General features: G+C 53.6%; 1 protein-coding gene across 2 annotated transcripts; it reads left to right on the forward strand.

The window, feature by feature from the left end:
- The first annotated feature begins 610 nt into the window (after window positions 1-610).
- Window positions 611-13,707, forward strand: ADISSP (adipose secreted signaling protein). Of its 2 annotated transcripts, none has more exons than XM_019971932.2 (6): window positions 611-766; window positions 7,860-7,976; window positions 9,236-9,378; window positions 11,718-11,856; window positions 12,696-12,818; window positions 13,056-13,707. In XM_019971932.2, the coding sequence occupies exons 2-6, from the start codon at window positions 7,958-7,960 to the stop codon at window positions 13,154-13,156; spliced, it is 525 nt and encodes a 174-aa protein (XP_019827491.2). In that variant the 5' UTR covers window positions 611-766; window positions 7,860-7,957; the 3' UTR covers window positions 13,157-13,707. The 2 variants fall into 2 exon arrangements, with proteins under 2 accessions (XP_019827491.2, XP_070657279.1); XM_070801178.1 differs by lacking the exon at window positions 611-766 and adding an exon at window positions 6,370-7,066.
- Window positions 13,708-13,947: the final 240 nt, after the last annotated feature.

The following is a 13,947-nucleotide window of genomic DNA, read 5'->3' on the forward strand; positions in this document are numbered from 1 at the left end:
CGTGGGGCCTTCTTTGTTCTGATGCATTTCAGGGCCAGCCAGGCGCCCAGGATGTCTCTCAGATCCTCAAGGGGGCATTTCCTCCGAGGCAGGGAGATGAAACGGAAGAGGAAGATGCCGAAACCAGAGATCGCAGAGCCAGAATGGAGGGTTCTTCCGCTCCAGGACAGGACGTAGCGATACCCGTATCAACGGCCAGGCGGACTAGGAAGCCTAGGGGAAAAGGCAACCTTCAGGTGCCCCACCTAGCTCTGAGCCCCACCTTACGGCCGCTCCAGGGGGCAGAACCCGAGGGACGCCCCTTCCAAATTGGGCGAAGATATGGAAAGTGCAAACCCCAGCGCTGAGAGTGGACGCGCGTTGAGCCCATTCAAAGTTGCTTCTTCCTTCTCTGGCTTCTGAGCGATTCCGGTTTATTGGCTACAGCGAGCTCGAGGGCTAACTTCATCGCGAGAACTTCTCAGGCCCTGGGGCGGGGACTCTTACAGCGCAGCCGCAGGGCCTCCTGACGCAGAGGCGCATCGCCCGTTGGCGGTTCTCTGGCGCCCGCTTATTGGTCCGAAGCACCCTCGCCCCACCCCACCCCCCCGTCGACCAATGGGCGGGGGAAGGGGCGTGCCCCGGCGGCGGGCGGCGGCGGCGCGGGGCTCTCTCATGTTCGGCGTTGGGCCCCGGCTGCTGCCGCGGTCTCCAGAGCTGCCGCCTCAGCCACTGCCGCCGCTGCGGTCGTCCCTGACCGTCGCGGCCTCAGGGTGCTCCCCGCACGGTGAGACTGCTCTTCCTTATGCCACCTCCTAGTTTCATCCCCCTCACAGAGATCCCCTCCCAATCGAACCACTGTTCTAGGTAGTCGGTGACTGGGACCCCTCCGGCTGGAGCTGGAGGGCTCCGCTGTCGGGTCCGGGCCAGGGAGGGCTCCTTGGCACCCGAGCTGGGGAGGTATTAGGTCACAGGGCCGCAGGTGACCGTTAGGTGGTAGAGTTGAAGTGTTTTCCGCGGGGCGCTGTCGAGGGTATGAGTGACATTGTGAGGGTGGGGGCCTAGGGGTCAGCTCCGTCAGCAACTCCCAGCACCCCCTTTCCCCCATTGTCATCGCCTCGCTGGTGACCTTGGACGAGTAGTCTCGCTCTGACCTCGCGTGGCTCGGCACTTCAGGGAGGAGAGCAGTGATGTTGGGGAGTATGGGCTCGCGAAACTACTGCGTCAGTAGAGGTGATGGTGGGACAGAGAGGATTATCTCTGAGGGACGGAGCCACCGCTTCGCAGCCCGTGAGGGGTGTGATTGGGGTGGGTGGGGTCGGGGCGGCGTCCAGACGCTTTTGTCCCCTTAGAAGATGAGGATAGGATGGGGATGGAGGGTGGAGAGGATACAGATTCATATACCCAGGCCCCTGATGTCTCTTGGAGCTTGGCGATTACCACCCCGTTGTCATAGAGCAGGAGGTCTTTGTTTAGGCTCTGGACCAGTGTTTCTTTTAGTGAGCAGGGATCCTGGTGGACTGAGAAGGGAGACATTCAGTTGTTTTTCCTCTTGAATCTTGGCTTTGGGAAGTGTGGGTAAGGCGTTTCTCTGCCCAGGGAGCTGAAGCAGGTCAGAGGCAGCTGTTGCCCCCTGGACCTGGCCTCGCCTGGGTCGGGCAGTCAGTCTGGAGGCTAGAGGTGTCTGAGCACCCTCAGGCTAGAGGGATTGTGGGGAGGAGATGCTGGGGAGAGAAAGGCAGCATTTCTTGGTGGAGACAAGAGGATGTGAGATGGTGGGGGTCCTTTCCTCAGTTCAGCCCTGCTCCACCCATTTTTGAGAGAGAACACCCATACTTACCCTTGCAACTTTGGCCTGCTGGAGGAAGGAGGAAACGTAGTCATATCTATACTGAGTTGCTGTAAAACTGTCGCAACCACTCCTGACCTCCAGCCTTGCTTTTCCAGGCCTGTTCTAGGTATGCAGGCCCCAGTGAGCTGGGGCTGCTCTCTTGTTGCAGAGCACAGGCTCTAGGCACATTGGCTTTAGTAGTTGTAGCACGAAGGCTCAGTAGTTGCTGCTTTCGGGCTCTATAGAGCGTGGGCTCAGTAGTTGTGCCTCCCAGTTGCTCCTCAACAAGTGGGATCTTCCTTGACCAGGAATTAAACCTGTGTCTCCTGCATTGGCAGGCAGATTCTTTACCACTGAGCCACCAGGGAAGCCCCATGCTTGAGCTTTGAGGAACAGCTTCTGTGGGATTGAGTGCTTAAGCCAGGACTGAGCCCAGAGTTGGGGTAGGGAGGGTAGGAGATTGTACAGTTCCTGGCTCAGAAAATACTTGAACAGGTTGAGAATGGGAATTGAAGAATCAATGAGAAACAAGGCCCCAAGAAGCATGTCCCTAACCACAAAGCAGAGGACAAGCTGGGGCTGGTCCTGTGATGCCTGGGACTTGCGGGCTGCAGAGAGGTGCTGTTAGCATGCAGCTGTGGGATATAGGGCAAGAGTGTGGCAGGTCCTGGAGCTCTACTTTGCCATGGACAGACTGTCTTTGGCCCCTTCTCCAGCCTTGGGCACCAAGTATGGGACAGTCTGGAGGAGCAGCTAGCACCCTGTGTGCACAGCGGGACTCTAGGGGGCTGAGAACTCTGAGTTTCTGTGTTAACTGTCTCTCTGCCCAGCTGCCATTTCCTTGTTTCTGTTCCCTATGCCAGAGGCACCCGTGGGCCTGGCTGAACCCTATCTTGGGTAGGATAATCTTGAAGCAGCTTTTCTCTCTAAAGCTGAGAGGGACCTGAGCTGGGAGCTCTCTGTTTACCAGAGAGAAGGTTCTGACAGTTTCCCTGAGAGAGTAACTGAGAGCTGAAGAAGTCCCCCAAGGCCCTTATTCCAGCTTCCCAACCCTCCCCATCCCATGACTCTCCGTGGTACCACCTCTGACAGCTGATTTAAAGAGGGGGTGTCTTTTTTTTTTTGCTGGAATGGGGGCATTTCCCAGGATATATATTCTTCACATTTTCTTTATATGCCTTTCTGGTTGAGGGAGGTGGACAGTGAGCTCCCAACAGTCTGCTCTCTGGCATGCCTGGAGAACTTGCTGGCCTGGGAGTGGGGGAGGAGGAAGGCAGGATGATAGAAGGGAGAGGGAGGCCCCTCAACCCTTGAGCTGTTTTCTGAGAAGGCTAGAGGGCCTGCCCTGAGGGCCATTCCTGACTGGATTGAAGTCCTTCTTTGATGCTGAAATTGCTGTTGCTTCAGAAAGCAGTCCTTTGGGGGATTTGTTCTACAAAGGTGGGGGCAGAGTGGGGAGTGCTGTCACAGAGCTTCAGGCAACAGCTGCACCAGACCCACTGAGGAAGAGGCCATTGCTTATTTATTCCTGTGCTGCAGGTAAGGAAACTGAGGCACTGAGGCATGAAGTAACTTTGCCATGCAGCCTGAATTTAAACCAGGTCTTTGGGGCTCTGGAGCCCATGCTCTTGACCATGGCCCTGCTGCCTCTTGGGGGCTGAGCTGCTTGGGCCACGATCAAGATTTGGCTGGCACAAGAGGAGGCCTGGGGCTTCAAGGGTGCCTGGTGTTTCTCTTTGGGCACAGCTGCTGCAGGAAGAGGCCTGATGCCCTCTTCTCCCGATTCTAATGAAGAATTGTGTGTAGCTCAGGTTCTGGCTCACAGGGGACAGCGACCAGTGAGGCTTTCTGCTGGGAAAGGAGCTTTTCCAGCCTTCTCTGGGCTTTCTCATTCTCTGTTCTCAGTGCTCAAGGGTTACAAGGCAATGCCTGAGTACTTGCTCTATACTGAGCTCTGGGCAGTGCAAGAGACACAGGTCCTGCCCTCAGTGACCTTCTATTTCAAGGTTGGTGGTGGCAGTGGGGAGGTAACAGCTGATTGTGGCCAGGCTAGACAATGCCCTATGGGAGGCACCACTCTGAGATGGGGGAAGGGGAATGCCTTCCAGCACAGGGGTTGCTAAAAGAGCAGGGTGGGGAGCTCTTCTTCTAAGTGCCTCTGGGCCCTGATGTGCTACGTCTGCCTAAAGGGCCCACTGAGGCCCATTCTTGGGCTCCGTTTAGTTTGGTCATTCATTCATTAACAAATATAAACCTAACACACCTGCTCCCTGTCAGATGCTGGACTGGGTGCTGGGGATACAGGGTTTGGCAAAAGCACAGTCGCTGCTCTTGTAAGGTGGGAGACAGAGATAGTAAATGATTGCAGAAGTGAGAAAGGGAATTCTTTTTGAAGATTTTCAGGCCTATCCTGGAATGGGAGGGGGTGGGAATGGGTTGTGCTGCCTTGAAAAAGGTCCCCAAGCTGAGATGTGGATGGGAGAACAGAATTATCCCAGGCAGATGGCCTGGGTGAAGGCAGGCAGGCAGGCAACAGGCAGTGGACAGGGGAGGAAGACAGGTACAGGACCCTGCATGTAAAAGCCCTAGGAGCCTTTGCTCACCAGCCACTGTTTCATCCAGGCTGCCCAGGAAGTGTCCTGGGAAGGATAGCTGTTTCCTATTCCAGGGGATCTTCCCAACCCAGGGATCAAACCCGCATCTCCTGAGTCTCCTGCATTGGCAGGTGGATTCTTTACCACTGCGCCACCTGAGAAGCCACAAAATTATGATTGTTGTTGTGTAGTCACTAAGTCATGTCCAACTCTTTTATGACCCCATGGCTGTAGCCCACCAGTTCCTCTGTCCATGGGATTTCCCAGGCAGGAATACTCAAAGGAGTTGCCATTTCCTTCTCCAGAGGATCTTCCTGATCCAGGGGTTGAACCCACATCTCCCATGTCTCCTGCATTGCAGACGGATTCTCTACCGCCAAGCCACCTGGGAAGCTCGGGAAATGGGGGGATCTTGTCATTTTTCCCCTGGCTGTAGAGAAGTGGCTAGAGCAGCCTCTGTGCAAGGTGGGGGGAAGGCCTGGTCCCCTTGCTCTTGGCTGTGTTTCACAGGCTCTGAGTCCACAGCTTCAGGGGGTGGCTGGAGTGGGTAGGTAGGGCAGGCCTCTCTCCAAGGGCCAGACTTTCTGGAGACAGCCTTAGGGGCTGCCCTTCTCTGGGACTGACCCAGAGTGCTGGCCTGGGGCTCTTCCTGCATTCCTGAGACTCTAGCTTTGCCCTTCCCTGTACCTCCTGAGGCTTCCAACGGGGGTGCTCCTCATACCCAAGCTGTTAGCCCTGCCTTTGAGGTGGGGCTTGAGTCTTGGTGGGCTTTTGCATTGGGAAATGGGGAGGGAGGTAAGGCCTGCTCCCAGGGTAGCTCAGCACCTGAGGGGCCTTGAGGTCATGCCCTTCACAGGCCCAGTGCCAACTCTGAGGCCACTCAGTGGTTTTTCTTCATTCCCTGGACCAGCAGAGGTCATTCATACATCACTCATCTCTACTTTAGTGTATATCTCTGACAAATAAGGACACGTGCGTGCATGCGTGCTCAGTCCGTTGTGTCCAACGCTTTGCGACCCTATGGACTGTAGCCTGCCAGGCTCCTCTGTCCATGGCATTCTCCAGGCAAGAATACTGGAGTGGGTTGCCATTTCCTCCTCCAGGGGAAATAAGGACGTACTTCTCTACATAATCTAATTCCATTATCTCACCTAGCTGATCAACTCTTATTTCTTAGTGTCGTCTAAGATCCAGTCCTGTTTATTAACATTTCCCAATTATTTCCCACAACTGAGCGACTGAACTGAACTGAACTGAGAAATGGCCTTCTACATATATTTTTCTTCTTGAAATTGACGTGGTGGGAAAAGCCAGGTCAGTTGTCCCATTGAGTATCCTGCCGTCTTAGTCTCTTTGTGTATTAATTTAGCAGAACAGTTGGCAAACTTTTACTGTGAAGGGTGAGAGAGTAAATGTTTTAGACTTTGCAGGCTATGTGGCCTCTGTGGCAACTACTCAGAGTAGTTTTAATGTTTATGCTCAGTCATGTCCGAGTCTTTGCAACCCTGTGGACTGTAGCCTGTCAGACTCCTCTGTCCGTGGAGTTTTTTTCCAAGTAAAAATACTGGGGTTGGTTACCATTTTCTCCTCCAGAAGATCTTCCTGAACCAGGGATTGCTTTAGTGAAAAGCAATTTGAGGTGGCAGTCCAGTGGTTAGGACTTTCACTGCCAGGCTTTAATCCCTGGGTCAGGGAATTAAGATCCTGTAAGCCGTGAGGGCACAGCAAAACAAAGAAACAAATAAAAGCAATTTTAGACAACATGTAAACAAATGAGCACTTGGTTGTGTGCCAGTAAAACTTTACAAAAAAAACAGGAAACAGTGGCAGCCTGACAGGCTGTAGTTGGCCCATCTCCTATCTAAAGCAACTTCCCTCTTTTATTAAAATTAGGTCACTTGTCTTGCAGAATATCTGGCCTTTTGGGTTTGTCCCCTTGCTTTTTTGTGGAGTCCTTTAATTGGTTCTGCTCGCAGGTTAGACATTTGGGGCAGAACTGCCCTGTGAGCGGTGCTGTGACTTGGTGCCGCTTCACATCAGTAGGCATACTTGGGCCCCACGTCCCATTCTGAGAGGAGACTGACTAGTGCAAGACTGGCTAACGTCACTTTGCTCCATGGCAAACTTATTCCCTTTGACCTGGGTCATCTGTCAGTGGTACTTGTGTGTCTGTGAGCATCCTCGCCTTCCTGGTTTAGCACCCACTGATTGGTGTTGCTTCCAACATTTGTTTATTGGGGGGTTGCAGAATTATTTAGCATTCATTCGTTCCTTTGTTAAGGAAGAGCTATCCTTTAACCACCAGGCTGTTTGGCCACAAGAAAGACCAAGAGACAGACTGAAGTAGTTCTCTGTAAGATTGCCAGTTTTCAGAGCAGAGAGTTGGGGTGTTGCTCTTGTCCGTAGTGACAAATGAGGGTTTGGATTTGTTTTGCTTTCTTCCTTTTTTCATAATCACTGTGAATGCTCTGATTTTATATAGTTCCATCTGTTAACATCAATTGCATAATATTCTCTCTGATGCTGAAATGGTCCCAGCCCAGTGTTTCAGAGCTGTGCTGCTTACACAGGCTTCCTGGGGGTACTTCCCACTGCCTCTGCTCTTAGGCTGCCCTTGGGGAGCTGAACTGGAAGGCCTGCCAATCAAGCCAAAGTCTCAACTGTGAGTTCTGATGGGTGGCAACCCTCTCATAGGTGCCTGTTCTGTGTATGGCCCTGTTTGATCACCAGGAGGGAAAGCTCTAAGAACATGTCTTATTATATAGTGAATAGCAAAGTCTCTCAGTCGTGTCTGACTCTTTGCGACCCCGTGGACTGTAGCCCACCAGGTTCCTCTGTCCGTGGGATTCTCCAGGCAAGAATACTGGAGTGGGTTGCCATTTCCTTCTCCAGGGGATCTTCCGGAGCCAGGGATTGAACCCAGGTCTCCTGCATTGCAGGCAGATGCTTTAACGTCTGAGCCATCAGGGCATATAGGCCCCCCTCGAAGCCTACTGTTAATTCCAACCTGGATTGACTTGTGCAGCAAGAATACTATGACCTCTGGATGTATGATGGTACAACCTGTATGTCTGGGCTGGGCCAACTCTTGGGTCACCAGAGCCAGAACTGGCCCCTGGAAAGTGCCAGTGAAGTCCCCTTCCTTTGCTGGCTGCCTCTTCCCACCAGCCTCAGGTTTGCTGGGCACTAGAGTTCTGGGCTGGTGCTTTGACACCCAGAAACTGCAGCTCAGTACATGCTGGCCGGGCTGTGGGTCAGTAGTGTGTCAGGCAAAGGTGAGGGCTCTTGGCAAATGTGGAGTGGGTGGAGGAGTAGGGGGCACAGGTACCACTTGGGCTACTGAGAGCCGAAAGGGTTTGGGTCCTTCCTAAAGGGAAACCTATGCTCTCCCACCAGCCACAGGCCCATCAGTGGCCCTGACCCTTGCCCTCCCCTCTGCACTCCCCACCCATCAGGCTCCTGCTGGTGTCCCTGGAGCATGGGAGGCTACTGAGCGTGACTGGTGGTGTCCGGCAGGAGCTGCGTGTGTCAGCCTGTGGCAGGGAGGGCGTCCATGGCTGCAGCCAACAAGGGTGAGTGCCTGCCTGGTCTGCTGGGGTTTGTAGAGTCTTATAGTGCACCCTGGTGGGAAGGGGTATTGTTGCATGTGGGATCTGTGTTGGCTGTGTGTCTGTCTGTCTGTCTGTCTGAATGTGAGGTATGAATTATATTACATCAGTAATTACACCAGTGTTTGTGCTGGGGACGCCCAGGCGCTAGCAGGGAACCTTGGTGTGCTGCCCTCGTGGCCCCATGTTCCAGCCTCCCTGTTCCACTGTGGAGGTTGGTAGCACAAGGGGCTTGGTGTGAGCACGGAGGCTCGGAAGTGGGTAGGGCTACAGTAGGTTGTGGAAAGGAATTGGGGTTTCATTCAGAGTCCAGAAAGACTCATAGAAGGTTTTAGGTGAGGTAGGACATTAGGGTTAAATCCAAGGGACTCAGCAGGGAAATGGTTGACCCCTTGGGCCTCCATTGAGTCTTCATTGTGTGCAAAAACCCAGGCAAGGACTGGCTCAGGCCTTCACCAAGCTCCTACTAATCTGCCTGCCTTAACTCCCTGCCTGCCTGGCCTTGGAAAACCTGACCCAGTGAGGGACAGCCAAGGGCCATGTGAGGAGCTCAGCGGAGGAAGGAAAGGTTTCTCTGGGAGGGGTCCTGGAGCTCCCCTGGGTTCTTCTCACCTGCCAGTGATCAGTAGTGAGGTTTAGAGGAAGCTGCAGCCCCTTCTAGGAGGGCTGAGTATAGTTTTTGACCCTCTCTGTTTCTCCCACCCCCAGGCAGGTCCCATAAAGCCCAAGCCCATTCCTGTCTCTGCCCTTTTCCCCTCTCAAGGGGGTCAGCAGGAGGAGCAGGCAGAGGGCCTCAGGACTGGCAGACCTAGAAGAGAAGGCCTGAGAGATGGGGAGCTTGGAAATGTGAAGGAGAGCACAGGGCAGGGTATCCTGAGCACTGGGGCTGAGTCCCGCACTGCCTGGGATTTGGTTAGGGTCAGGACTGTCTCTTCCCTGTCAGCCCCATTCCCTCTAAGTGAAGGGTCATATTAGCTAATCCCTAAATCCCCTCATACCCTCTTTGAGGGTGTGCATTTTCTGTGGGAGGACTAAGCAGGAGGGCAGATGAGAGTCTCAAGCCTTATGATCTCCACTGTCCAGTAGGATGTGGCCTAGCTCAGCAGAGGATGCTGACTGATATGAAGGGGCAGTCACAGGGGCAGGGCAGTGACACGGTGGAGTAGTTTCCTGGGGCTAGGAGAAGGCAACACCCCTGGAGCTCTCTCCCACTCTCTTTGTAGGCAACAAGTCCAGAGTCCGGAGTATCCGCTTCGCAACAAGCCATGATGCAGAAAGCTCCCAGAGTCATGTCCACTTTGATGAGAAGCTGCATGACTCTGTGGTCATGGTCACCCAGGAGAGCGACAGCAGCTTTCTGGTCAAGGTATGTGCATACCTCCCCCCACTTATAATCATCAACCTTATTCCCTCTACCTTCTCCCTGGCCCTGCCCAGCTTCCTGGGCCTATTCCATTTCCTCTAAGCTGGCTCCATCTTTGTCCTTCCCTGGGCCTTGGTTTCCCCATCTGTAAAATGGGAAGCGTGAGACTGTGATGAGATGAGTGCACTTATGATGTTACTTGAATGGGAGTGGAGCTTGTTAGCATCAGCATCACCCCAGCCATTGCAGTTGGAAGGCAGGTGTTCAGGCTTTGGTGTCACAGGCCTGGGTACAGTTCTGGGCCTCCTCTTTTGGCTCTGTAACCTTGGGCAGGTCACCTTGATTTTCCTTCTCTCAAGTAGACACAATTGACACCCCAAAAAACTGGAAATGGAAGGGTGTATGTATGTGAGGCTAATTATATTGATAACACAGTGTGACTTTACTCTGCTTTGCCAAACCTCTGGCTGATTGAAGCTCTTTGTAGTAGTATTTATCACCTCCATGTTTTTCCCTTCTCCTTCTCTTCTAGTGTCCATACCTCGTACACCCTTGGCTCCTCCAACTGCTGGGACACTGTTAGATCCCACATCCATTTGGGAGAGGCAGGAAGAATTCTTTGGAGGGGATGGATTGGAGGGAAACAGGGAGTGAGGCCTTAAGGTTGGACAGTATACCAGGGCTCCCATGTTGAGCCCCGGAAGGCATGGAGGTGAGCATGGTGGTTGGCGTCTGATCTATTGAGACCACCCTGCAGAGGGGCCCAGAGTCATAGCCATTTCTGCCCAAGTCTGAAACCTTTGCTCTTTCTCCAAGAGCTGACAGTTTCCCCAAGGGAGCAAACAGAATGAACCCAAACTTTCAAAAATAGCTCCCTGCCTCCCATTGCAAAATCTATTCATGTCCATGGTAGAGAAGATTTGGAAGATAGAGAAAACTATAAAGAAATTTAAAAGTATCTGCAATCATACTATCTGGAAATAACTATGGTTAATATTTTGATGTTATTCCAGTTTCCTTTCTAGCTTTCTTTCCAAAAATGAAAAGCTGGTATACCAGCGTACACACTGTTTTTTGGTTGCTTCTGTTGTGATCCATCTCCTGTTTGTTTCAGTAAATAATTTTCCATTAGATTTTACAACTGCCTGATATTCCACTATATCTGTCATCATTGATTTAGCTGGTTCCCTGTTCCTGGTGTTACAGTTGTTTCTATTTTGTACTGTTATAAATAGGGCAGTGATGCGTTTTGTTTTTTTTACATCTGAGTATTTCTCCAGGGAAATACTGCAAGTGGTGCAGCTGGATCACAGGGTACAGCCAGTGATTAGCAGGCACAGCCAGAAAGCCCTCTTGAGAGGTGTGCCCTCTTTTAGCAGAGTGTGGGAGCCATAGGGACTGAGCTTTATCATGCAGTGACATCATCCTGATCCCACTGAAAGGCTAAATACTCCCTCAAAAGACAGGGCCATCCATTTCCTGAAACTGAGCAGGAGAGCGCATGCCCTGTGAGCTGTGGATACAGCACGCACATTGCCCCTCCTGGACAGGCACTCCGGTCAGCCTACCTGCCCCGACAGCTACCCTGGCCTGTGACCTGTCACACGACTGAGTTTCTGAGTATGGCAAAGCTGTGTGTATGAACAACAGAAGTTTCCCAGGCCGTGAATCAGGGCTGTTGGACACAGTGAGCCTTTGAATGGGCAGGCATCCATGTTTGGGTGCCAGCAGGGCAGGCTGGATTCCAGGTTCCATGACTGGTGCCAGTCTTGTGGGCCAGCCCTGGACTGACAAAGCTTGTCTAGTGTCCGTTTTTGTGATTCTGACCCACCCTCCATCTTGTGCTATCTATGTTGCCTGGTGGCCTCACCATGAGTGACCAGAGGACCAGTGTCCCTGGGCACATGCTGATAGTGGTGGGGGCAGGTGGATAGCCTGTGTAGTGGGGTTTTGAGCCTTCCCTGTGGGCAGTGGCTGGTGCCTTGCTGTGTGGCAAGAGTAGCCAAGAGGTCCAGGGAGGACTATAGCTTGACCACACTGTGGCCTTCAGCCAGTCATTTCCTGGCTTCTATTTTATCATCTATAGAATGGGCCACCAAGGAACTTCAGGGCCCATGAGACAGATATGGGACAAGTGATAGGGGTGGGGTCCTTGAAGAAAGGGCCTGGAGCTGCCAGGCCAGGGGTGTGAACCAGCTAAAATGATGCAGGGAGTCAGAATCCCCTGGGATTGTCAAGGAAGCAAGTGGAGGGCCCACAGGATCACCAGTGGTACAACCTGGGCGGACCCTGGGGGAGACTGTAAGTGAAGGTGCCTCCATCCCCCACCCCTCCTGCTGCAGGTTGGCTTCCTGAAGATCCTGCACAGGTATGAAATTACCTTCACTCTACCCCCAGTGCACAGGCTGAGCAAGGACGTCCGAGAGACACCTGTCCCCAGCCTGCACCTCAAGCTCCTCAGCGTCATGCCCATCCCAGAAGGTGCGTCCCCTGCTTGGGGTGCTGGAAGCTTGCCCTCCTCCAGCAGAGCCTGGGTGTGAGCAGGAGTGACAGCATGGGTACTTCCTTCCCCCATCAGGGGCTGATGGGTAGCTCAGAAACCAGGAGACATGATGCCTCTTTATGGGCCTGCTGTGTGGCAACATGGCAGGTCCCATGCCCCAGCCCTCACTCCTGGACAGAAGTCTATGGGCTCACACAATTGACCTATGTCTGCTCACCGCCTGATGGTTACTTCAAGGGGATGGTGGGAGCCACTGAGGAACTGCTCTGGGCCTCTAGCCCTTCCTTTGCCAGGGGAAACCTACTGGAACCTCAGGAACTTTGGGCAGCTGCCTCCCAGCCCCCACCAGACCTGAAGTTGCTTTTCCATACCCTGCCACCTTCAGCACCCCTCTTCCCAAAGGCTAGCGAATCAGTTTCACCATTTACAGAAACCCCAGCTTCAGTTTCATGTCCCCCCTACTTCCACTTCATAATTTTGCCCTTAAGTGGGTTGAGCAAGCCTCCTCAGGTCTTTGCCTCTTGCCACCTGATCTGCTCAGTCCCTGCCCTGCTCCTCCCTCCCTCCCCCATCACCCTCTCTCCCTGCCTGTGATTTTGGGGAATCCCACCTCTTGCAAGCATGAGTTTTGACTTCTGGCCTACATGTAGAGCTCATTGAAGAATGGCAAGTTCCAGAAGCCTGTGTACCCAGCCCTGGGGGCAGGGGTGGAGGGGAGTTTGGGCCATCCTTGCTCCTCTAGAGGTCTTGGTGGTGGGTGGGGACCAGTGAGTGCTGGGGGGCAGGAGGCCACAGAGGTGCTGATCGCCCCGGGCAGGTTACAGCGTCAAGTGTGAGTACTCAGCGCACAAGGAGGGCGTCCTCAAGGAGGAGATGCTGCTAGCCTGTGAAGGTGGCTCCGACACCTGCGTGCGCGTGATCGTGCAGGCGCGCGTCATGGGTGAGAGCTTGAGGCCCAGGTCTGGCTAGAGGAGGGAGGCACCAGCTTGGCTACAAGGAGTTTCCACCCTCCTTGAGTCTGAAAAAGGGATCCTTGTTTTGGCCCATTCCCAGTCTCCTTGGTGGGTGCCTTTCTCCCCATCCTCTAGCAGAGCTGGGAGGGAAGGTAGAGGAGTCCCCTTGGAGTAGGTGGGGCTAGGGTCCACCCTGGCATACTGACTTCTTGCCTGTCTTGCAGACCGACACCACGGCACACCCATGCTGCTAGACGGCGTCAGGTGCGTGGGTGCTGAGCTAGAATACGACTCCGAACATAGTGACTGGCGCGGCTTCGACTGAGGCCCTCGGCACCACCTGCCTTGGGGCCCTCGGCCTTAAACCCAGCCTCATCCCCCAGATGCTGCATGACGGTGCGGCTTCCTCCCCCTTCCCCAGGGTGGGTGTGCAGGTGGAGGGTCCACGGGCCTCTACGCTAGAGCCTTGCCCATGCCTCTCACCTCATTTGTGCCACCTCCCTGCCCCTCCAATGTTCTCTTCTCCCACTTTCTCCTGTGTGCCTCAGCCTCCTGCTGGAAGAAATGGATTGAGCCCCCAAGGAGGCCATCTGAGGAGGGCCAGGGGAGGGTTGTACCCACCCTCACCCCAGCCATAAGGGCTCTAGTCAGAGCCTAGGAGAGCAAGGAGCTGGCTCTGTGGTGGAGCTGCCCTATTACTACTGCTGCTGTCTCGCTTTAGCCACCTCTCTTGTCTACTCTGTTTTTTCCACTTTTGTCCATGGTGAGGAGGAGGGAGATGCAGTTCCCAATCCCTACCCCCTAGGTCTGTGTTGTTTTTAAATGACTGGTTGGGATAAAATCCTGAAGAAATAAAACTTCCAGTGGATACTAGAAGCCAGCAGGGTTTTTGTTCTCCAGGGCCCTGAGAATGCCCAGTCCTTGCAGATGGGCCAAGGAACAGTTTTGGCTACTTACTTTTTTTGGAAGCAGGGTTACTTTGTGGTATTATAGCACCTAGCCCCCAAAAAGGTATGTGCACGTGGTGGCATTTTAGGCCTGCCAAGATGAGAGTCTGCACGCGGAGGGGCCTTCCATCCAGGTCACAGAGAGGTCTTGTGGAATGGGGTGTTCAGT

The sequence above is a fragment of the Bos indicus genome, chromosome 13 (genome assembly GCF_029378745.1).
Source record: "Bos indicus isolate NIAB-ARS_2022 breed Sahiwal x Tharparkar chromosome 13, NIAB-ARS_B.indTharparkar_mat_pri_1.0, whole genome shotgun sequence".
NCBI classification, from domain to species: Eukaryota; Metazoa; Chordata; class Mammalia; order Artiodactyla; family Bovidae; genus Bos; species Bos indicus.

Coding starts and splice junctions, on each gene's coding strand:
- ADISSP (XM_019971932.2), top strand. Junction 11,857..12,695: donor CGTCATGCCCATCCCAGAAG/GTGCGTCCCCTG, acceptor CGCCCCGGGCAG/GTTACAGCGTCAAGTGTGAG. Junction 12,819..13,055: donor CGTGCAGGCGCGCGTCATGG/GTGAGAGCTTGA, acceptor CCTGTCTTGCAG/ACCGACACCACGGCACACCC.